At 44.3% G+C, this 23590-nt stretch overlaps 1 protein-coding gene across 2 annotated transcripts in view; it reads right to left on the bottom strand.

The window, feature by feature from the left end:
* CRMP1 (collapsin response mediator protein 1) overlaps positions 1–23590 on the bottom strand; it is a 182077-nt gene that overhangs the window by 56083 nt on the left and 102404 nt on the right. For both annotated transcript variants that reach the window (XM_082263123.1, XM_082263124.1), the window contains exons 7-9: positions 23219–23287; positions 4730–4850; positions 2271–2427 (exon numbers count right to left, since the gene is read on the bottom strand). In XM_082263123.1, the coding sequence (XP_082119249.1) occupies positions 2271–2427; positions 4730–4850; positions 23219–23287 (347 nt within the window). The remainder of the gene's footprint in view (positions 1–2270; positions 2428–4729; positions 4851–23218; positions 23288–23590) is intronic.

Here is a 23590-nt window from a genome sequence, read left to right on the forward strand (position 1 = left end):
AGCAGACCTCAAGATACATCCTATCTTCCATGTGTCTCTACTGAAGCCCCATGTTCCTAACCAAGGAATAAAGCCTACTATCTCACCTCCACCTCCTGTACAAGTGGAAGGTGGAGAAGAATTTGAGATAAAAGAAATTTTGGATTCCCGTTTCAATAGAAGAAGACTCCAGTATCTTGTACGATGGAAGAACTATGGGCCCCAAGATGACACCTGGCTGGATACCTCCGATATACATGCCCCTAGACTGATTCGCAATTTCCACTCGAAATATCCAGAAAAACCAGTTCTAGAGGCCTTCCGGAGCCGGCCTTAAGGGGGGGGGTACTGTAATGTTCTGGTACCTCTGGTACCCTTGTTCCATATTTCTCCTTTGCTAATTGCGTCCCATCTTGTGTAACAAGAGACGCATATACCTTTAAGACCGGATGACATCATTGCCGAGCGCCGCTATGAGCGGCTATTTCAATCGCCGGCTTTCTCTCACTCATCGCTCGTTCAAACCACATGTTCACCGCACCTTCTCCTGTGAAGTCGGAGCTGCTGACATTTCCTTTGCTGAACTGACGCCGGAACCTCGCCGCTGATCCGTATCTCGCTACGGGATCACCTCTCTATCTATGGACATTGTTACTACTAACCTATCTAAGTGATAAGTACCCCACAGGGGATTCCTTACTAACCAATCTCATACTGTCATCTACTGAAATTACCAGGACTATCTATCTATCTATTCCATACCATCTGCATAGACTGTTAGCTCTTGGGACTACCTTCAACTATCCTTGCACTAGGTTACTCTGTCTAAGTATACTCCATCTGTGTCCTCTTACCATCTGCATTATACTAGACATCAGAACCTATCTGCTTTACCATCACCTGCAACTCTCCTAATATTACTCCTAGTAATCACCATACAACCTGTCTCACATCTATACATTCTCATATGTTCTATCCCTCCACTAAAACATCTGATTGAGTATATGTATATTGCATAACAGGCTGTACACCGTGATGAAGTCCTGAGAGTTGGATAGGTTTATTCAACAGTATCTCTACAAGGCTACTGAGTGTGATAATTCTGCAGCTGAAAATCCATCCATTAACAAAAACGCATGGACGTTACAATATGCAATGAGCCGATTTGTTGTCTTTTCTTGTATACTTGATTTTATACTTAGTTTCCTTTTTAAAAATATTTTTGTACAATAAAATATACCTTTTTATATATGATATGTCGTTTTGTGCTCATCTCAAGTGACAACCCCACATACTAAAAAGTCCACTCTTTTTACTAGGAGGGGTATTTTCCTCTTTCCTCTGTAATTTATTTTATACTAATACTTGGATGTGGATGTGGGATGTTGTCTCTAGAACTGGTAAACTTTAACCTAACTTTACTTAGATAGACAATAGTCATTTAGGGCAAAGTGACCACATCTGTGTACAGCCACCCTTCCAACGCACTGATACTCACCTCTCCAGCAATCCCCTACCACGCTTTCCTCAATCCTAGCTCGTTCCAATTATGTAACCTCCTCCCATGATGCACTGTCACATGATCAATGGCTAACATTATCGCGCCTTCTAGGCGCCAACAACAGCTAACACTGGGTATTTTGGTGATGGTAATGACAGAAAAGGAAATTGTTTAAGAGCTCTGAATAGGTGAGTATATGTGGGTGGTGGTGGCTTTGCACAGACACTTTGCCCTGAGTAACTGTTGGGATAAGACAACAGCCAAACAAGCAGTGCATTGTTTTTTATAAACAGGCCAACCCACAGTCATGTATTGTGAGATTTTGATGAAACCTGTGTCTCCACTGGAGAGATTTCTCCTGAGATGCTGTGCCTGTGACAACACAGGAAGTGAAGGAGAATGATTCCAATGGGGACAAATACAGCAATAAAAGCCTAACAGAGGCTCTATTCCTTTCACACTGCAAAACTACACAAAAAGTTTTGGGTGGAGTACTAGAGAAATTTGCTAATCACAACAGATAAGAGTAGAAACCCACACCCTGCATGTCCCTGATATTTTGGCCCTATTGGTGTTTCTGAATCCAAGAATATGTTCCTGGGCTGCCCATTTGTTGTATAGCTTAGTGTGGCAGATGTCATCCCAGGCATCCGAGACTGCTCAGCATGGCAGGGAGTAAAAGCTTTCTTTGGCTGACAAGATAACCATGAGGTTTTTTTTTAAATATATAATGAAATAAGTAAGAAAATCAACTGCAGGGGAGGATATTTACTGTAAGTGTAAGTCTTACCAAGCCAACATAGTGGTCAAATAATCTGGTGTGGTTGGGTCTGGACTGAGAGGAGGAGAAGTGACGAATGCAGCGGCCTTTGCCCAGTTTTTGCTCCAGTAATGCGTCCCGTCTGTCCCTAAACTGGCGGTAATAGGCTCTCCAAACACTATCGCTCCTGAAACAAAGAGAGCCACTAGTTATATAATCTTGCCATACACTATTCAATTATCACAAAGAATGGTAGAATGTATGTGTAGACACTATAAAAGTAACCTGTAAACAGTGTTAGGACAGGGTCCCTTAGGTCTCAAGTAAAGAAATTCCAAAATGACCTACCTCCACCACCACAATTTTGTGCAGCTTTAGCATTAGCAGACAGACAGTGGAGGCAAGTACACCTCTTTGGCAGCCTTTGATGGTTATAGGGCTTAGGTTCTAGAATTACAGATCAGAACCTCTTATAGACTGAGCAGGGCTGGGTTTTCATCAACTGATCCTGTAGGCACAGAACGTAGCACCCATCTCTAAAACTGGACATAGATGGCTTATTTTTTTTTTTTTTGATCAGCCAGCTGGCTGATCAACAAATGAAAACAAACAGACTCTTCCATCCACACACTTGAGGTAGATGGGGGAATCCTCCCTACTGTGCTAACTTATTCTGGCAGCAGGACTCTTCTGCTGCCAGAATACATTGATCAGGGGCAGGGCTGCAGCTGATTAGCTGAAAGTGCTGATCTAGTAGGAATATACCAACAGTCCTGTTCCGGAGGAGTCAATTGACTCCTCTCAAATGGGAATGACCATAGATGGATCGAAACTCAGCTGGTCCATGTTAAACCGGCTGATTTTTGGTCCGACTATGACCAGCTTTAGGATCACTTCTTTAAAACTGGACATTTCCTTGTTTAACTTGTTCTAACTTGGCTTAGAACAGGGGTTTCCAAACCTTCTAAGCAAAGGGTCAGTTTACTGCCCTTCAGACTTTAGGGGGGGGGGGGCTGGTGGACTGTGGCTAGTGGGAGAGGTAATTTTCCTGGCATCAGTGGGAATAAACATCACCACATTTGGTATTAGGGGGTGGAGTCGTGCCCCATCACTGGTATCATTTGGAGGAATAGTGACCCATTATTGGTGTCCGTGGAAGAAATGGTGTCCCATTGTTGGTGTCAGTTGGCATAATAGCGTTTTGTATTAGTTGGAGTAATAGCGCTCAAAAGCCGGATAAAGGCAAGCAAAGGGCCACATCCTATCTCAAGGCCACAGTTTGGAGACCACTGGTTTAGAATATTGTAGTAATGTGCAAACAACCTTATATGGGATAACTATTCCTAATAATGTAATAATGAAAATAGATACTTTATCAATAATAATCATACTGTGCCACCTCTAGACATGTGCCCACTATGCCTTATGGTAATCCAGCCTGCCACTTAGACTGGCCTTAGAGAGCTTATTAGGCATCATGCACACTCGACGTTCTAAAAACGCCAGCAGTGTTGACGCGTAAAAAAGCGTGGGTTTTTTAAGCTTTTTTTCCACTTTTTTGCATTAGTGTTTTCTATTGTTAGAATTTTTTAGCGTCTTTAGCAAGAAAACACAAGCTATGGGATCAAAAAGACCAGTTAGTCATGTTCTACCGCGTTTACCGAGCATTTAATTTAAAAAATTCCTCTCAAAACCCACTAGTCGTGGGATTTTTTTTCCAGCCAGAATAAGCCCCAACCAAAAAATGCTGATAAAAGCCTATGTGTGCATGGACACATAGGATAATATGCTGGGAAGGTTACTGGCTGCAGAAAAAATTGCCAGGAAGAAGCCAAAAACAGCAGCTGTAAAAACATCCAGTGTGCATGAGGCCTTATAGACAAGAGACATTCCTAATTTAGGGTACAATTTTAACAAATTCACTAAAGCTGACTGGGATTATAATATGCAAATTAACTGATAATCTAAAACAGAAAGCCAAAAAAAATCCATGTGCCCGTCCTGCTGATAAATAACTAAAGTCAGTAGGAGCCATGCTGTATGATCACATCTTACTACTAACATCTATGATATGCTCTGGATAAGAACGCCTTATTTGCCAAGGTAAGTAAGAGAGGCTTATAACCCTGTCAGGTATTTTGTTTGTGATCTGTGGCCCATTAGGGAGATTTCCCTTCACTCCCTATACAACAGGAAGTGAGAAGCAAATTCCTCCAAAGTGAGGGGAAATCCTTGGTTGTCACCAGAACTACTGTCCCCATTGGAGGATTTCCTTTCATTTTTTACATTTGGTGATACTGATCACTAGGACTAATAGTGAGGGTGAATCTCATAAATGGGGACATACAGAGCATCAAAAATCTGACAGGTATTCTTATCCCGCTCCACTCTGTCTAAAACACACAAAAAAAAAACAAAAGTAAAGCTTTGCCTTCATTTGTATTTGTTCTTTAAAGGGAACAGTATGTCAAATGGAGTAAACTTCTAACCTTTCTTCCTGGCTTGTGCAATAGCATCAGAGGCGCTCTTGCTCATCACTTTGGTAATGTACACTGGGCAGTTGATTTGACCTGCTATAGCTATGGCTCGGAACACGGCCTCTGCCTCAAGCTGTCAGGGAAGAGCACAAAAACATTTCTCATTACAAAGTTTGCACATAACTGTTTATACACATACAATGCAATATGCAAGAATGCAGTCTCCATGAGGAAAGTTCAGCATTTTACCAAATGCAACACATCCTAAGGATGGAAGTCCAGATCAGGAGTAAAGTAGTTAAAAGCAAAATTATATATAATAAATAATAGGAAATCAGAGCCAGACAAATTTAATGTTACTGAAATCAGATCAGTGAAAGATAGTTGGGTGTATAAGTTACTTCAAGGGCCATACTCAGAAATCATGCTGCCCTGGGCACACTTGAATGATAATACCTTGTTGTACAAGCTCTTGTTTCGTCTGATTATTTTAACAGTAAGACTGCTAGAATGTACTAATGGAGGCAGTATGGGGTCTGACTAATATGAAGAGCCAACTTTTATTCTTTACAGACTACCACACAAGAGAAATGAGAGATGTTTCCATGTTTAAAAAACATGCTGTGAGTTTTCTGACTCATCTCAATATCTCCTGTACCTCTTACCCCCAACCATTTTCTTGTTGAATTTAACCACGAATGCTCAGAGGTCCATAAGAGAGAAAAAATAAATAAATAAAAGTTACACTATTCAAACCTAGTAAATGATAAAAGAAAAATGAAGGAACGATTGTCTGGTTTTCTTCGATGTTTCACAGCAGGTTGAAACCGAGGATGGTAATAATTGTACAAAAATTCTCAAACTATAAAGGCTTTTTTTTTATGTTTAATGTTTCTGATCATGTGCAGTCTTTCATATCTGATTTTCTTGTATGAAAACCGTACCAAAACAGAACACAATAAACAAAATTTGTTCGTTTTGTTCACATACAAGAAAAATTTTGGAGTTCGTCCAAAGATTTTAGTTTGGTGGATCAGAATTGGATGTCGAAAATTTGTGTACACACTATACGAAAATCGATCAATCTGGCCGAATATGGAATTGCTTGTCCTATTTTCTTATAGTTTGTACCCCACGTAAGCCTTGGTCCTGCACCATCCAAATCTGCTGCCCTAGATAGTGGCCAACAAGTGCCATTATGGTAAATGCAGCCCTGGCTGTATTTACTGTAGACTTCATACTTTCTCTAGGCACACCTAAGAAATGACTAGGGATGTGCAGAATGATTTTGTCAACTTTGATTTTGCTGCAAATTTACTGAAAATTAGGGGAGACAACTGTTCATTTTTCTAAATGAGCTTCTGCAGCGATATTTGCTTGAAAATATTTACTGTCTAATGGGAGTAAGAGGGAACCACTGAGAGTAGTGGGGGGCCAAGACATCGACACACCTGCAAGTGTTGGTTTCAGAAGCAGACCTCAGTTAACAATTTCCCTATGTTTTTTTTTATTTTAATCAGAATAAATTTTAACAACTTTTTAACAGTCTAAAACAATGCTTAGTCTGGTGTGTTACATCATTCAATTTCTTCCCAGAGTTCCAAGTATAACAATGTTATTTTACAAAGCCAAAGCAGGTTTTTAGATCCGGGTAAACCTGACATGTTATTAATTATTACATCTTGCAGTCCAACCTAAGACCGTAAAGACATATGCACACGTATCTTAATCTGACATACAAAATTGGGATATATACGCAAAACGACATGAAATTAAAGTAACCTGTACTGAAGCAAACCAGAACCCAAACATATTCCTCAGAGCCCTGAGACATTAGAAAAAGAAAGATTTTATAGAAAAATGAAAAAACGAAATACGACCCAAATTAACAATTGTAATATGGAGCTATGATACTTGGGTCAAGACCATCATCAGAAGTCTCGCCTTCCCTGACAGGAACCTATGCCTGAAGAAGTCTGTCTCTAACCAATTGGGGGGTGCAAGGCCAGGGACATCTACCCACGCCTGCCACATAGAGTGACATTTGTGAGAAACATTTCTATATTGATAGGTCAGTTTTTCACGTATTAGCAAACTATTTATTTGATCCACCTATTGCCATTTGGTAGGTATCCGGGAGACAATTCAATATTGGGCAATCCGTTTACGAGCAATGTACAGTAGTCTGAGAACTGCAGTGTGAGCTTGTGGAGTTAGGGATTCCTCTTCCAGGGCACTCAACAGACACACAAGGGGGTTTCTCGTGATCCTAAACATATACACTTGTGAAATCATGTTCAGAACCTCTGTCCAGTAGTGGACTAATTCAGGACATCTCCAGATCATTTGAATGAGGTCACGATGATCAAGTTCACATTTTGGACACAGTGGGGTACTCTGTTTCCCCAATTTATATAACTGGACCGGTGTCCTATAAACTCTATGTAGTAAATACATGTGAGATAGCTTTTGAGATGCTGATACTGAGACCAAAGGGGCAGATGCCAGACAGAGTTCTCACCATCAATGACACTGATTTCCTTCTCCCATCCTGTCCTACAGGGTAATTCGGTGGAGTTCTGAAGGGCATTAAGGAGAGTAGAATAGCCTCAAGAAATCATGTCTTTTTTATCCCTCTTCAAGAAAACCTCCCGCACCAAGGGTTGGTCACTTGGACAGAGCTGGGAAGATCTCAGCTGTGATTGTAGGGCATGTTGCAATTGGAGATATCTGTAAAATTGGCCTCGGGGAAGGGCAAAATTGGCGTGTATATCGGAAAAGGATTTGAGAATCGATTCAATATATAATTGAGAGATATAATATATTTCTGCCTTCTCCCAGTCCTGGAATACCTCTAGTTTAAGCACTTCCTAATGGTTAGTGTTGCACCACAATGGTGTCGGAGGTAGAAACCCCTGTATCCCCAGCAGATTTTTAATATATGACCACAAAGTCCGCAAAAAGGCTATTGTTGGTGCTGTATTTTCCAAATATGAAAATTTTGCCTCTAGAAAAGTAAGGATGGGTGCATTCGCTCCCTCGGGAATAATAATGTTACTGATAGGATTACCGGGGTGTTCGAACCCCCAGCCCCCTAGATGCTGCAATTGGAATGTGGGATATTAGCTTCTAGCGTGTGGAACGGCCATGCCTCCCTGGTCCTTACCATATTGTAAGGTAGTTAAGCTGATACATGCTATTGTTTGCACCAAATTAGCTCTCCAAATTGGGAATCTATACGGAGGAACCATTTACGAACTATCCAGACCACAGCGTTATGAAATATATAATACCTGGGGGGCCTCATACCATTTTTATAAGATTTATTCTGCCAACCACCAACAGTGGTAGCTTACACCAAGTGGTACATTTTTGACAAAATTTTTAGTGTAATGAAATGAGGTTCAATTCCATATAGTGAGAAGGATTAGGGGAAACCTTAATACCCAAGTATCGAAATCAGGAAACAATCTGCACTGACCGAGCACATTCAGGCAAGGGAGCAGACAATGTGTCTATTGGCAGGAGAACTTATTTTTTCCAATGAATGAAAAACCCTAAGGGGGCACCATAAGCTACTGTAGCGGGGTTAAACATGCCTAAAGACACTGTTTGATATGTGGGAAGGAACTAGGCTCCCTCTAGTGGTAGCTGCATGGAATTTCCCGGGCTGTGACTTCCTTTTCACAAGATGAAGAAACTACATCTCCCAGGCTGCTTTGCAAGATCCAGGAACTAGGCTCCCTCTAGTGGTAGCTGCATGGAATTTCCCGGGCTGTGACTTCCTTTTCACAAGATGAAGAAACTACATCTCCCAGGCTGCTTTGCAAGATCCAGGGTGCACGGCTGCACCGCACGGCACTATGGGGGAGGTTATTTAAAGGAAGAGAGAAGCGCGCGAAGGGGGGGGGCCTTTCTGCGCTGGACTCTGAGGAACCAGCGAGCGAGAGTGAAGGACTGACACTGGATATTGGGCCAGAGCCTTTTAGCCTGGAGGGACGACGTGGAACCGTCCCATCTCAAGCACGAGGCACATTCCTGGAGGTCATACTGCTGTTTGCCGAGACCGGAAGTCATCCGCCAGAAGGACCCCGCGCGGCTGGCATATAGCCAAAGGACTGAGACCGCAGTGGAAGCGCGCGAAGGAGAAACTTCTGTTGGTGAGAGGGCACATGCCCAATAACTGACTTTATCTGCTGAAGAGACAGTTTTATCTACAGATAGCGGTAGCGCAGCAGGAGGTGATAAAACCCCGGGGTTTATCACCATACTCTCTCAGGAGACTCATAGACAAACAATAAGGTCTGTAAAGGAGTCGCCAGAGGCTTATCTCTCTCGCAGAAGTTATTGCTCAGTTACGCAGACACCCTGCGGTGACAACTAACAGCTCGTTGTTTTTTTCTCTCTTGATCTTTATTCCTAATCTGGATTACAAATGAGCTCTATTCAATAACCTTGCTAGCGAAGATCAACAAGAAAGAAGAGAACTCTGGGGGAGGGACTCAGATAGGCCCACCTACCTGGTACTGTGTCTAGCCTTAATGCAGGAGGAGTGTGGGGGTATTCTTTTACCTTTTTAAAGCTGTTTTAAATAACCTTTTATGGACTTGTATTGTATTGTATTGTATCTCCCCTATTCAATTTGATACATAGTAAACTAAGTTTGGTTAATTACAATCTTGTGCGTTGTTCCATTGTGTCACCCAGAAGGACTACTATTCAAGAAGGTAACAAGGTATTGTTGCATAGTGAAGTATTGTATTCCAACCTGTGTATCTATTTGATAGTCCAGTCCTATTCTGGGTCAGTTGTGCCTGAGGAGGGATCGAGCCAATTTGATTGGGTTGTTAGGCAGGGTGTAGACCCAATAATATAATCAGCAGCTCCTGCGGGGGTGGTGCTACACGTGGGGGCTCGTCCGGGATTTCTACAGTCCTGCAATACAACCCTCTCAGCCATAGAATCCCCTCCCACGCAGAAATGGATCCTGTCGCTGCTGCTGAGTGGTGCAAGGAAGAGAATGTCATAGTGGAAAATGGCCTGGTGGTTGAAATCAAGGGAGAAGCCTGGACTGAAGAAAAGCTCCTCCCTGTTTTGAGGGCACTATCCACAGACAGGAAATTTTGGGTGATTGACATGAAAACTGACACCACTGTCCCACACACGTATGCACTGTGTGAGTGGAGGAAGGGGGTCCCTGATTATTTCAACGGAAACAGTGTAAAAACTACTGACCAAACAGAACTTTTCCTGATACATCCAGGAGTTCCTATTGCGGGTCCCTCATCCACCACCCCTGGGGTATCCAGCCCAGAAAAAGGTGTCCAAGAAGGGCATCCTGAGTCATCACCTTTGTCGACTTTTAGCTCAGAACTGTGTGCTGTTCTTGGGGAGATTGTGGCAAAATGTAGTAGGGACTCCTCGAGCTATTTGATGACTGGATATAGGAAGCTCCGGACATTCTCTGGGAAACAGCCTGTGCCTTCAGCAGAAGATGGGTTCGAAGAGTGGTTAGATACCGCCACTCAGGCTTTGGAGGAATGGGAGGTACCAGAACAGCACAAGAAGCAGAGAATCACAGAGAGTTTAAGGGGACCTGCATTAGAGGCTGTACGTAATCTAAAGCTTAGCAAGAAGAACTGCACTGCACAGGATTATTTGGACATTCTGCAAGATGTGTTTGGTCGGACGGAGAACGCGGCTGAACTTCTCTACCAGTTGGACCACTGTTATCAAGAAGAGGGGGAGAAGTTGTCCGAATTCATTAAACGTCTGGATAGGATTATCCACCAGATTCTGTTAAAGAAAGGAATAGACCACCGGAAAATAGATGAGACTCGTGCACGACAGGTTCTGAAAGGGGCTCAACCTTTAGATCCCATTGCCATACTGTTACGAACTCGTCGAGATGGCGGCATTCTAGAATACCCCGATCTGATTCGAATGGTCAGAGAGGAAGAGGTTATGTTGGACAACAAGAAGAAAAGTCGGCAGTTTGACTCAACTGCCCGGGTTGGAGTGATAAGTGTGGAAGAGGGTGACTCTCAAGTTGAACTCCTAAAGACCCAAGTGTCTCAGTTGATAGAAATGGTGTCCATCCTGACTGGTCAGGTATCCACTCTACCCAAGGGGAGTATATCGGAGAGGCCAGATGAAGCTGTTAGTCTCAGCACAGATCCAGAGCCACGGCCTGCAAGATTGTTAACTTGTTTCAACTGCGGGGGAGTTGGGCATGTTAGAAGGGTATGTCCCAGCTCAGGAAATGCTGCCACGAAACCTCGCGAGCCAGCGGGAAACTTCAGAGGACACCGGTGAAGGAGTCAACCGGGTGTCCGCCAGTCTTAAGGGACTCCAGAAGTGGTGCAGGATCAGGGAAACTGAGTCAGGGGGTCAGACCCAAATATAATACCCCCAGTTCTAGACTCCGGGTTACTGAGGGAGGGAAAGTCAATGCACACCGGGTTCAGCGGGGGCCCAGATCAAGGAAGAAAAAGGAGAAGAGGGCCAGGGTACAGAGAACTGAATCAGACAACCAGGCTACATCAAGAGAATTCCCAACTAACTTGGTCGGGCCCTCCCCAGTGGTCTCGGTTCAGGTGGAAGGAATTTACACAAGAGCCCTCCTTGACACAGGGGCCCAGGTGACTCTTTTGTATAGAGACTTCTATGATAAATATCTTACCCATCTACCTTTGCAGAAGTTGGAAGATCTGGAGATATGGGGTATTGGGACCCAAAGTTTTCCCTATGACGGGTATCTGCCAATCAAGTTGACCTTTGATCCATCAGTGGCTGGTGAAGCGGAAACCTTCGACACCTTAGCGGTGGTCTGTCCTCGTCCACCAGGGGCCAACAAAAGCTCTCTCATCGTAGGAACAAACACTGACCTGGTAAGGCGCCTTCTGATACAACTGGTCCAGGGACAAGATGCTCAGGCGCCAAGGATCCATCCCATGCTACGGCAGGCCTACCAACGATTAGTGTTGGAGCAAGAGACCCCCGCAGAAGGAGTTGGACAACTCTGGAAGCTGGATAGAGCAGAAAAGGTCTTACAGCCAGGAGAGGTGGCCTGTTTTAAGGCTTCTGTTAAACTCACATGGCAACAGCCGGGTCCCTTCATTATCTTTGAATCAGGTCAAAAGGAGAGACAGAGAGGGATAGAAGTGATCCCTGAGGTGATCCCTTTGAAGGTGTTACAGGAAAACCGTGGAAGGGTTTTAGTGAGTGTCAGAAACACCTCTATTACACCAGTGAAGGTACCGGCCAGAGTGCTCCTGGGCCAAGTCAACCCGGCTACCCCAGTTGCCCCCATTGATTTCAAAGAAAAGGAACAGGGTGAAGCGGTTATAGAGGAGCTTTGCTCTGGAAACGCTGCCCTCCCGCCGGAATGGGTGAAGAGGGCCAAGGCACAACTTGCTCGATGTAGGGAAATATTCTCTAAGGACGAGTTTGACGTGGGATGTGCCAGGAGCGCTACTCATAAGATCCGCCTGAGTGAGGACAAGCCTTTCAGGGAGAGAGTCCGGCGAGTCCCCTTAGGTGACTTAGAAGATCTACGTCAACAGCTGGCAGAGCTCAAAAAGATCGGGATTATCCGAGAATCCAGGAGCCCGTATGCTTCCCCGATAGTGGTAGTCCGGAAGAAAAATGGATCTTTGAGGCTTTGTATCGACTACCGAACGCTGAACAGAAGAACCATCCCAGACCAGTATACCACTCCTCGAATCGAAGATGCCCTACAGAGTCTGTCAGGGGCGAAGTGGTTCAGTGTGATGGACTTAAAGAGTGGGTATTATCAGATCCCCATGCACCCTGAAGATCGGGAGAAAACAGCCTTCATCACCCCTGTGGGGTTCTTTGAGTTCAATCGCATGCCTCAGGGGTTGTCCGGGGCCCCTGCTACCTTCCAAAGGCTGATGGAGAGGACCGTTGGAGATATGAATTTGATAGAGGTACTGGTATACTTGGATGATGTTATCGTGTTTGGCAGAACTTTAGAAGAACATGAGGAGAGGTTGGAAAAGGTCTTGAAGAGGCTACATGAAGAAGGTCTGAAACTTTCTCCTGAGAAGTGCCAATTCTATCAGTCCTCGGTCCATTACCTGGGCCATATCGTGTCTGAAGAAGGGGTGGCCACTGACCCGGACAAGCTGGATGCTGTTGCTTCCTGGCCGAGACCCACAAATGTGACCGAACTCCGGTCATTCTTGGGCTTTTGCTCCTATTACAGGAGGTTTGTGGAGGGGTTCGCCCAGATTGCCCGACCCCTAAATGAGCTCCTGAAGAATGAAGAAGATGATGTCCCTGAGTTGGTAAAGCCGGCGAAGTCCACCATAGGCCCCCGGAAGGCTAAGGAATCCATCCAGGATCAGTGGACCCCGGAATGCGAAGGGGCCTTTGTCCAGCTGAAGGAAACCCTAACCACTGCCCCTGTGTTGGCCTATGCGGACCCCACAAAACCATATGAACTGCATGTTGATGCCAGCCGAGATGGGCTGGGGGGGGTACTTTATCAGGAGCATGAGGGTCATCTGCGACCTGTTGCCTATGTGAGCAGAAGCCTATTGCCTGCTGAAAGGAATTATCCTACTCACAAACTTGAATTCTTGGCCTTGAAGTGGGCAGTGGTTGACAAATTGAAAGACTACCTGTACGGAGCTGAATTCATTGTCAAGACAGATAATAATCCCCTCACCTATCTGTTGACTACGGCCAAGCTGGATGCAACAGGACATCGATGGTTGGCTGCCCTCTCTAGCTTCAATTTTAGCCTGAAGTATCGGCCAGGAATCGGAAATAGGGATGCAGATGCCCTATCCAGAAGGTTGCATGTTCCACAGGAACCTGCGGAAGAATGGACTCATTTGGCTCCAGAAGGGGTGCGTGCCCTATATCAGGGAACTGAATTTCGATCCCGAGGAGGGTCAAGAGCAGAAGAGATTGGGGTTTCGGCTATCGGAGTACCCAAATGCTACTGCCAGGTGACCCAAGTTGAAGGGGAGGGTTTGCCCCGGCTGTCCAAAAGGGACTTGCGGAAGGAGCAGTTGGAAGACCCTTTGGGAAAACTTCTCTTGGAAGCTCTGGAGATCCAGAGCCCTGAGTTGCTTCTAACTGACTCCCCTCAGGGGGCCCGTCTGTTGCATAGAGAGTGGACCCGGTTACAGATCAGAGAAGGAGTGGCCTACCGGAGAGGTCCATCTGAAGATCTGGAGGAGAAGTGGCAACTGTTCTTACCAGCTAAATACAGAGAGGGAGTTCTGGCCGCTCTTCATGATAATCATGGCCATCTGGGGCCCGAAAGAACCTTTCAGCTTGTCAGGGACAGGTTCTACTGGCCTTGTATGAGGGCCGAAGTTGAAGGATACTGTCATTCTTGTGTCCGGTGTATACAGAGGAAGACTCTGCCACGTCAAGCAGCCCCAATGGGCCATCTACAAAGTCAGGGACCCATGGAGCTGGTGTGCATTGATTTCCTTTGCTTAGAGCCTGATCTGAGTGGCCAGGGGAATGTCCTTGTGGTAACAGACCATTTTACCAGATATGCTCAAGCATTCCCAACAAGGGATCAGAAGGCCTCAACGGTAGCCAAAGTTCTTGTAGAGAAGTTCTTTGTACATTATGGGTTACCACAACGCCTCCATTCTGATCAGGGAAGGGACTTTGAAAGCAGACTGATCAAGAGACTGTTAGATATGTTAGGCATTCAAAAGACTAGAACCACTCCCTACCATCCACAGGGGGATGCCCAGCCTGAACGATTTAACAGGACTCTTTTGGATATGTTGGGGACTTTGAGCTCAGAGAAGAAACAGCATTGGGGCAAGCACGTAGCTGCCATTGTGCATGCCTACAACAGCACTGTCAGTGATGCTACTGGATATTCCCCTTATCGGCTGATGTTTGGAAGGGAGGCTCGGTTGCCAGTGGATTTGGCCTTTGGCATTTCGCCTGATCATACCTCTTCAGCATCGCATAGAGGATATGTGGACCGACTGCGGAAGAGTCTGAAAGCGGCCTATGACAAGGCTCAGGCCACATCTGATCAACGTGGACTGCGGAATAAAAAAAATTTCGACCTAAAAGTTCGGATCCATGACCTGCAACCAGGGGACAGGGTTTTGTTGAGAAACTTGGGTGTCCCGGGAAAACACAAGTTGGCAGACCGCTGGAAGTCCCAACCTTATGTTATCTGCAAGCAACTGCCAAACCTTCCTGTGTACCAAATTCGGCCTGAAGGAAGTGTGGGTCCATTGAAGGCTTGGCATCGGAACCATTTGCTGCCTCTCTCTGAAGCGGTTCGTATGCCCCCTGTGGAAGACTTGTCAGAGGCCCCTTCGACTTCTCGCCGGTCCAGACCAGTTACCAGATCTCAGACGACGCTCCCAGATGAGGGAGAGGGAAGTTCTCCATCTGAAGATTTGGAAGATGAAGAGGAGGTACCCGACTGGTTGTGGTCATCTCAGTTGCCAGAACCCACACCTGCCTCCCTGTCTTCATCTGACTTGGCTGATAGAGGAGCCCTTCGGGCAGAAGCCCCTGAATTCATACCCTTTCATATGCTTCCAGAAGAAGCAGTTGAGGATGAAGATCCTGAGGAGGAGGTTGCACCCTTCTCTGAAGAAGAACTGACCTCTCTTGAACCATCAGGTTCCTCTGTGTTGGAACATGAGGAGGGGGACATTGAAGAATCCTCAGAAGTGCCTGATCCTAGCACCTCTGAGAGCATGCCTCCACGGGAACAGAGGGAAAGGAGAGTCATTCACCCACCTAAGAGACTGACCTATGATCAATTGGGTGAATGTTCGGAAGAAGCTGTTTTAACCTCCAAAAGATCTCCTGACCAGCCTAGTTCCTCCACTGTAGATTTGGTGGGGGACAACCCTAGCTCACCCCCAGGCACAACTGTACAAGCCACCCAAGTTTTGGGGGGTCTGTGAGAGATCATGAGAACAAAGTATTGAAGTAGAAAACGTTTGCATTTAAGTTTGTACATAAGGATATTGGGTTTGGCCATTATAATAAGCACAGTTTTTGATGTTCACAATTTGGTTTACTTTGTGAGTTAATGTTTGCGCACATTTTGTTGCTCTGACCTCACTATATGTTTTTTTCTCTTTCTCACCTTTTGATGTTTTTTTTTCAACACAAACTTTAAGATGTAAGTGTTTAAGAAATTGCAAAGGCACATGTGCTTTTTAAAGGAGCACTATATAAAAGCACTAGAAATCAGCACTATATTAACACTGTAGAAATCACTTATTTGTTTATTAATTGCACTATCGTTTTACTGTTGCACTGCTATTAGAATACAAAATTGGATGTATTCAGATTGACTTATTTCAGCAAAATGTTAATGTTTTTGTTGTATAATGCCAACCTATGCACTAGGGTACATACTGTTGACCTCTTTGGGGACCAAAGTTTCTCAAGTGGGGGGAGTGTGTAGCGGGGTTAAACATGCCTAAAGACACTGTTTGATATGTGGGAAGGAACTAGGCTCCCTCTAGTGGTAGCTGCATGGAATTTCCCGGGCTGTGACTTCCTTTTCACAAGATGAAGAAACTACATCTCCCAGGCTGCTTTGCAAGATCCAGGAACTAGGCTCCCTCTAGTGGTAGCTGCATGGAATTTCCCGGGCTGTGACTTCCTTTTCACAAGATGAAGAAACTACATCTCCCAGGCTGCTTTGCAAGATCCAGGGTGCACGGCTGCACCGCACGGCACTATGGGGGAGGTTATTTAAAGGAAGAGAGAAGCGCGCGAAGGGGGGGGGCCTTTCTGCGCTGGACTCTGAGGAACCAGCGAGCGAGAGTGAAGGACTGACACTGGATATTGGGCCAGAGCCTTTTAGCCTGGAGGGACGACGTGGAACCGTCCCATCTCAAGCACGAGGCACATTCCTGGAGGTCATACTGCTGTTTGCCGAGACCGGAAGTCATCCGCCAGAAGGACCCCGCGCGGCTGGCATATAGCCAAAGGACTGAGACCGCAGTGGAAGCGCGCGAAGGAGAAACTTCTGTTGGTGAGAGGGCACATGCCCAATAACTGACTTTATCTGCTGAAGAGACAGTTTTATCTACAGATAGCGGTAGCGCAGCAGGAGGTGATAAAACCCCGGGGTTTATCACCATACTCTCTCAGGAGACTCATAGACAAACAATAAGGTCTGTAAAGGAGTCGCCAGAGGCTTATCTCTCTCGCAGAAGTTATTGCTCAGTTACGCAGACACCCTGCGGTGACAACTAACAGCTCGTTGTTTTTTTCTCTCTTGATCTTTATTCCTAATCTGGATTACAAATGAGCTCTATTCAATAACCTTGCTAGCGAAGATCAACAAGAAAGAAGAGAACTCTGGGGGAGGGACTCAGATAGGCCCACCTACCTGGTACTGTGTCTAGCCTTAATGCAGGAGGAGTGTGGGGGTATTCTTTTACCTTTTTAAAGCTGTTTTAAATAACCTTTTATGGACTTGTATTGTATTGTATTGTATCTCCCCTATTCAATTTGATACATAGTAAACTAAGTTTGGTTAATTACAATCTTGTGCGTTGTTCCATTGTGTCACCCAGAAGGACTACTATTCAAGAAGGTAACAAGGTATTGTTGCATAGTGAAGTATTGTATTCCAACCTGTGTATCTATTTGATAGTCCAGTCCTATTCTGGGTCAGTTGTGCCTGAGGAGGGATCGAGCCAATTTGATTGGGTTGTTAGGCAGGGTGTAGACCCAATAATATAATCAGCAGCTCCTGCGGGGGTGGTGCTACACTACAATAAGGGACATTACAGCCTGTAGGGTACCCTGAGTGTCCCCCAAATATAGCAGGGTGTCATCAGCATACAGGGAAACTACATCTGTTCCTGTACTCTGCTAAAACCCAATTATATTGTCATCCATCCATTGTCAAAGGGGTGAAAGCTGACACCCCTGTCAGGTGCCCCTTTAAAGTGTAAACGACTCTGACAATTCCCCATTTATTCTAATTCTAGCTGAAGGGTTGGAGTACAGTACTTTGACCCATTTTCTAAAAATTAGCACCCAAACCCATTCGCTCCAGAACTGAGCCCACAGGTAAGGCCATTCGACACAATAGTGTGTAAGGAAGAGTCTTCTAAGGTTTTGGGCTGTAGATCTAGTGGGAATGAATTCTGATTGATCCCTATGAACTGCACCACCTTTGCCAGTCTGGATGACAATACCCTTGCTAACACTTTGGCATCTGTTGTAAGAAGGGAAATAGGCCTATAGGAGTCAGGCAGTAAAGCATTCTTCCCCAGTTTCAATAGTACAATAATTACTGCTTCATTCATGGATGTAGGTAAAACCCCAGATTTAAAAGCATCATTGTAATAGTTTGTCAGCATACCTCTTGTAAACCTAAGATGAGAGGCCATCTGCCCCTGGTGATTTACCATTATGAGAATGTTGCAGGACCAAAAAGAGCTCCTCCTCAGTCAGTAGGGCATTTAACAGCTCAGCATCCGAGGATGACAAGCAAGGCAGCATACAGCTATCAAGGAAATCATCAATTGCAGAGCAGGAAGGATGTACTTTAGAAGAATATAGATCAACATAAAATGTGCAAAAAACTCTGACTATATCAGCCGTTTGTAATTGAAGGGAGCCCCTGTGATCAGATATAGATGTAATAAAAGAGGCGGTCTGCTGGGACCTGGCTAATAATGCCAGCATGTGCCCAGTAGACTCCCCCTTCTCAAAATGTTTTTGTTGAAGAAAAAAACAATTGTTTTTTGCAAGTTGTAATGCCACTTGTCTAGACATAGATTGAGCCTCTAACCAAGCTCGTTTGGTATCGTCAGTGGGGTTGGCAATATATTGTTCCTCTGTCCTTCTGACCTCAGTGCAAAAAAATGTTTCCCAGGTTTTTTCCGGATTTAGGTTGTTTTTATAGAGGAAATGATTTTGATATTTGTCCCCTAAGATAGGCCTTAGCTGTGTCCCAGACTATACCCAGCGCAGAAGATTCTAGGTTGTGATGAAAAAATGTATCCAGCAGACCAGGGATCAAGTCTCGTTCTGGAAACAAGGATAACCAAAAAGAGTTCAGCTACCAGCCTGCACTCCTAGGGATATTGGGTATCAGAAAGAATCTCTACCCAAAACAGTGAATAATCAGAAATATGCCTGCCCTCATAGTTAGAGGAAACTAACAATGGAAGTAGTGCTTCGTTACCCAGCCCCATGTCAATTCTAGACATGCCTCTATAGATAGCAGAGTAACATGAAAACTTTTTAATGTTTGGGTGCTGGACCCTTCACACATACGTTAATCCGAACTCCACATGTAAAGAAGCAAAGGGAGTAGTAGGTCATCCACTAGCGGAGTGGACAAGTGGGGAGGCTGATAATTTATCCCATAGTGGGGTCCAGAAAATGACTGAAGTCTCCAATCGCCAACAGGGGTACACCGGAGAAACGGGCCATAAAGCTCGGTAAGGATTTGAGGATGGTGAAGAGATGTAGACACCTAAAATTATGCAAGTCAGACCATAGATATTATACAACAGGAATACATAGTGTCATTCTGGTTCTATGATGGATTGGGTACAGGAGAATTGAGTTCCATGGCGAATGCTCACCCCGTAGAGTATGAGGAGTTAGTCAAATGAAACTGGGCACTAAACATCCGAGTAGAAAAACTTGGTGTAGGGTTGGGAGGCAAATGAGTCTCTTGAAGGCAAATAACTGCTGTTTTGAATTGTTTGACAGTCCTGAAAATCGCCATGCGCTTCAGCGAGTTAAGTCCCCTGACATTCCAGGACAGTATTCGCAAAGTAGTGGCCATGAGAAAAGTATCCACATATAACCATAGTGTTCCTAACAATAATAGTATCCTTCTTAGTACAGGCGGTCCCCGGGTTATGAACAAAATAGGGACTGTAGGTCTGTTCTTAAGTAGAGTTTGTTTGTAAGTCGAAACAGTGTATTTTTAGGTGTACCTACAGCCTGTGCAGGGATGTGGGATGTTCCGGGCGCTTCTGGGCATGCAGTCGTGTTATCTGGGGCTCTTGTGGCCATGCAGTACATGCAGTACTGCAGTGTAGGATGTGTCCCATGCTGCAAGATGGCTGCTCGGTGGAATCCGGGAACAGTGTGCACAAGCGCCCAGTATTGACATCTGTTCATAAGTAGGAGTTGTTCGTAACTCGGATGTTCGTAAATCGGGGACTGCCTAAACAGTGTTGGTATGGCTAGGCATTTATGAACAGGCTCCCCCACAGACAAAACCACTCCAGGGAAGAAATTATAAAGAACAATGATGAGTCATCCATAAAGAACAGCTCCATAGAAAAAAGAAGACTTGGGGTCATTAGGACTAAAAAAAACCAAAAACAAAGAAAAATACGTGGAGCTAACAGTGCCCCCCAACCATTGTATTAATCGGTCATTTCACATGGGACCTGTATCCGGGAGAAACAGTGGAAACTCACAATGGTGGTATAGAGTTTCACCACAGCATAAAGTGTAGCTTAACGTACAAAAGAAATAGAGCAAAAAAAAAAAAAAAACTCCCCAAGATCTGCCTTATCAAAGAAGAAAAGTGGGGCCTGAAACATTAATCAAAGCAGGACACTGGAATTTTTACCCTTCGTAAGACAGCAGGATGTTGCTTCATGGCAGCTCTAAATGACCTTTCCTCCCTGTCGAGCCATTGTGTTGCCAGTGTGAGGCGGTCAAAAAAGTGGACTTCTCCCTGTGCCACAACTCTCAGTCGGGCAGGATACAACATTGCATATTGCAGGTTCAGCTCCCGGAGCCTCTTCTTGATGTCTGTGAATTTTACATGTTGCTTCTGAAATTCAGCAGAAAAGTCTAGGAACAGGGATATCTTAGAATTATCCATGACTAGAGCACTGCCCATGATTCTCGCTTTGGAGAGAATGGCATCCCTGTCTTTATAGTTTAGTAGTTTAACAGGAATGGGTGCGGCGGATTACCTGGTGGTAAAGGTCATGCTGGGACTCTATGCACTCGCTCCAATGCCAACCATTGCTTTATAAAGGTCACTGGATTCTTGCCCTCTGCACGTTCAGGGATGCCTATGGCACGTACATTGTTACGGCACATTCTGTTCTTCAGACCATCTAGGCGTGCAGCTTGTTGTGCAGAGAGTTGTCCATTATATTTAACATCCCTCTGTAATGGCGCCATATCATCTTCCAATTTGCTTACTCGTCCCTCCAGAGCTAATGTGCGTTCTCACAGTTTTTGCATGTCCTGGCGCACAAAGGAGATTTCTGCTTTACCCCCTTAATCTCATCAGTAAGAGCCGTGATAGACGAATTGCAGGAAGTAACAGCCATCAGTATATCATGAAGTGTAGGCTCTGGTTCCTCTGTATCAATAGCAGGTGCAGGGGGCATAGTAAAGATATCCACTGGAGTACTTGCTGTGTTCCAGTCTATGGTGGATCCAGCTGCATCCTCCAAGGGAATGGTATCATCCGCCTCTGACTGGCCCCCTAAGAAATTTTCCGGCGTAATAGCAGTATTTGGAAGGTCTTTGGATAGTGACCGGGAGAAGAGCTTCTGTGCGGCCTCCTTATATCTGTCCATCGAGGAACGCTGAGGTAAGGCGCCATCTTGGCCTAGGACCTCTGTCGGAGGACGGCCTTCTTTGAGCCTTCTGGACATGTCGGCAGGGAGACAGACTGCTGAAATAGACAGCCCTGATAAGTAGAGAGCCGCCGTTAGCGATGCAGATCCGATTCAGTATATAGGATGGGTGCCCACAGGATAATAGCACAGGGTCTCTGCGGAGATGACGAAAGACACATCCGGCTACATCCGCTGCTCAGCCAAGCCACCACAATTTCTATATGTTAAGATTACAAAACAATTAAGTATATAAAATGGTAGTTTTGATCACAAAGTGATGGGATTAAAATTCATACTTTTTCCTGTGCAATCTTCTAAAAAAAACTGTATTGACGTGGTATAAAATTGCCCAATCTTGACTTCACAGTTGACTGGTGGTAAGTTAGTTGTTAACAGTTTCTGGTGATTATTTGCTATCATATTTGCAAATTTCTACAAGCTGAGTGACATTTACTGAAATTTACTATGGCCAGAGCGTTGGTGACTACATCTCCTCTTTGCCCGGGGCTTCTATCCAAGACTGATCTATCAATAATTAACATGGAGCCCTGAGTCAATCAGACTCTTAAATCTGTATATAATTTGAAATGATCCAGCTGATACTTGCATATCTGATAATTGCCATGTATGCCCTGTATTCTTTTTCTTCAAATTCCTATTTTTTCTTGCAAAATAGTCTATCAGCAGACTCAATAATTTCCTGTAGGGTGAAAAACAAGTATAAACTGATGAAAAAAAATAACCACCAAGGAGATCTGAAAGTAGCATATCTGCTCTGATGAAAATTTTATCAACTGCGCGGCATGGTCAAATTACACACCCTCTTGATCTTTCAAGGACAATCTGTTCATCTGTTACATTTGTGAGAGCCTAAATAATTCACAGCTCCAAAATGTAGCTGATTCATGATAAAATGCAGGCAAGGCAGGATCTGTCAAATGCGGATAATCGCATTTTCACATTTTCTAAACTGTGTTCATAATACCCAATCTTGCATCACTGACTCTTATTAGCGGCAGTCCAAAAAAACATTTTTACAATAATAATTCTTAAAAGTTAGTTAGACGAAAAAAAAACAATAAATATGTTTTAAATTGATTTCTAGATGCTCTATTTGGCAAAACGTAATGCTTCCTTATCCTTTTATATGTAACAAATGTGAGACTTCACTGACACCCAATATCCTTGATGCATTGTAAACACAATTAGCATAATTTTATCTTTGAAATTAAACAACTGATGGGAATTTTTCTGCAGGTACTACTAAAGCTTCAAATTTGAATGTACAAAGCTATTTTAAAGGGACACTTTCACAGGTTCTGTTTGGATCTATGTGTTTTGATACCACAACACACAGCAATACTGTTGTACAATGCAGCACCATTATTTTGATTTCTGCCCCAATACAGTAACACATTAGCATGCAAGGCACTCACACGGCATTGAAAAAATTGGTAATTTCTGTCTTAGGCTGTGTTGTGGTATGTTGGCAGTCCATTCAAAATCAATGTGCTGTCCTAGTACTACACACATTAATGTACACCACAAGAAGCAGTAACACATACACTAATCCATGTCTAAGCAGAAACCTCTCTCAGATACAGATTATACCAATTTTTATTAGAATGTTGCATTGTCACTCTGAGTAGTGACTTGGGAAAATATGGAAGGAGTTCTGTAAGGGGAGTGGAGTTGTTAAGATAAGGACTTGAATGATTTCAGTGTTTCTACTGTGAACTTTGAGGATGGATTTCTTCACGGTAAATGCAGTTACAGAGGTCAGTGAGAGGTTGTTTTAAAATTAATTTACTACTTGTTAGAAATATGCAAATACTTAAATGTCCATAGCTTGGCCACAGGTTCACTTTCAGGTTCAGGATACCTCTTCTGGCCGGCTCAGCGCGTGTCCTTCGGGTCCAGTGATGCCCATTTCCAGGATCCGCTTTTGTTCCTAATCATTAGAAATTGTAACGTCATTTTTTGCATTAGAAAATGCATATGAAAGTACTGTAACAACATGCAGCAAAGAAGCAATATAGTACCAACGGGGCATCAAAGGAAGTCTTGTCACACCACTGAACTCTGTCTCTATCCCTCCTGAATTCATAGCGATATATAGGTTTGGTAAATCTAAAGGCGATTGTACAAACAGATTGTAATGCATTTATCTGCACAGTTGAAGTGTGCTCCTGATGTTAGCACCCTGGGTTCTTTACACATTTGAAATGTATTGTGACATGTTATCATGTGGTGA

Source organism: Pelophylax lessonae, assembly GCF_965119305.1.
Source record: "Pelophylax lessonae genome assembly, chromosome: 1".
NCBI lineage: Eukaryota > Metazoa > Chordata > Amphibia > Anura > Ranidae > Pelophylax > Pelophylax lessonae.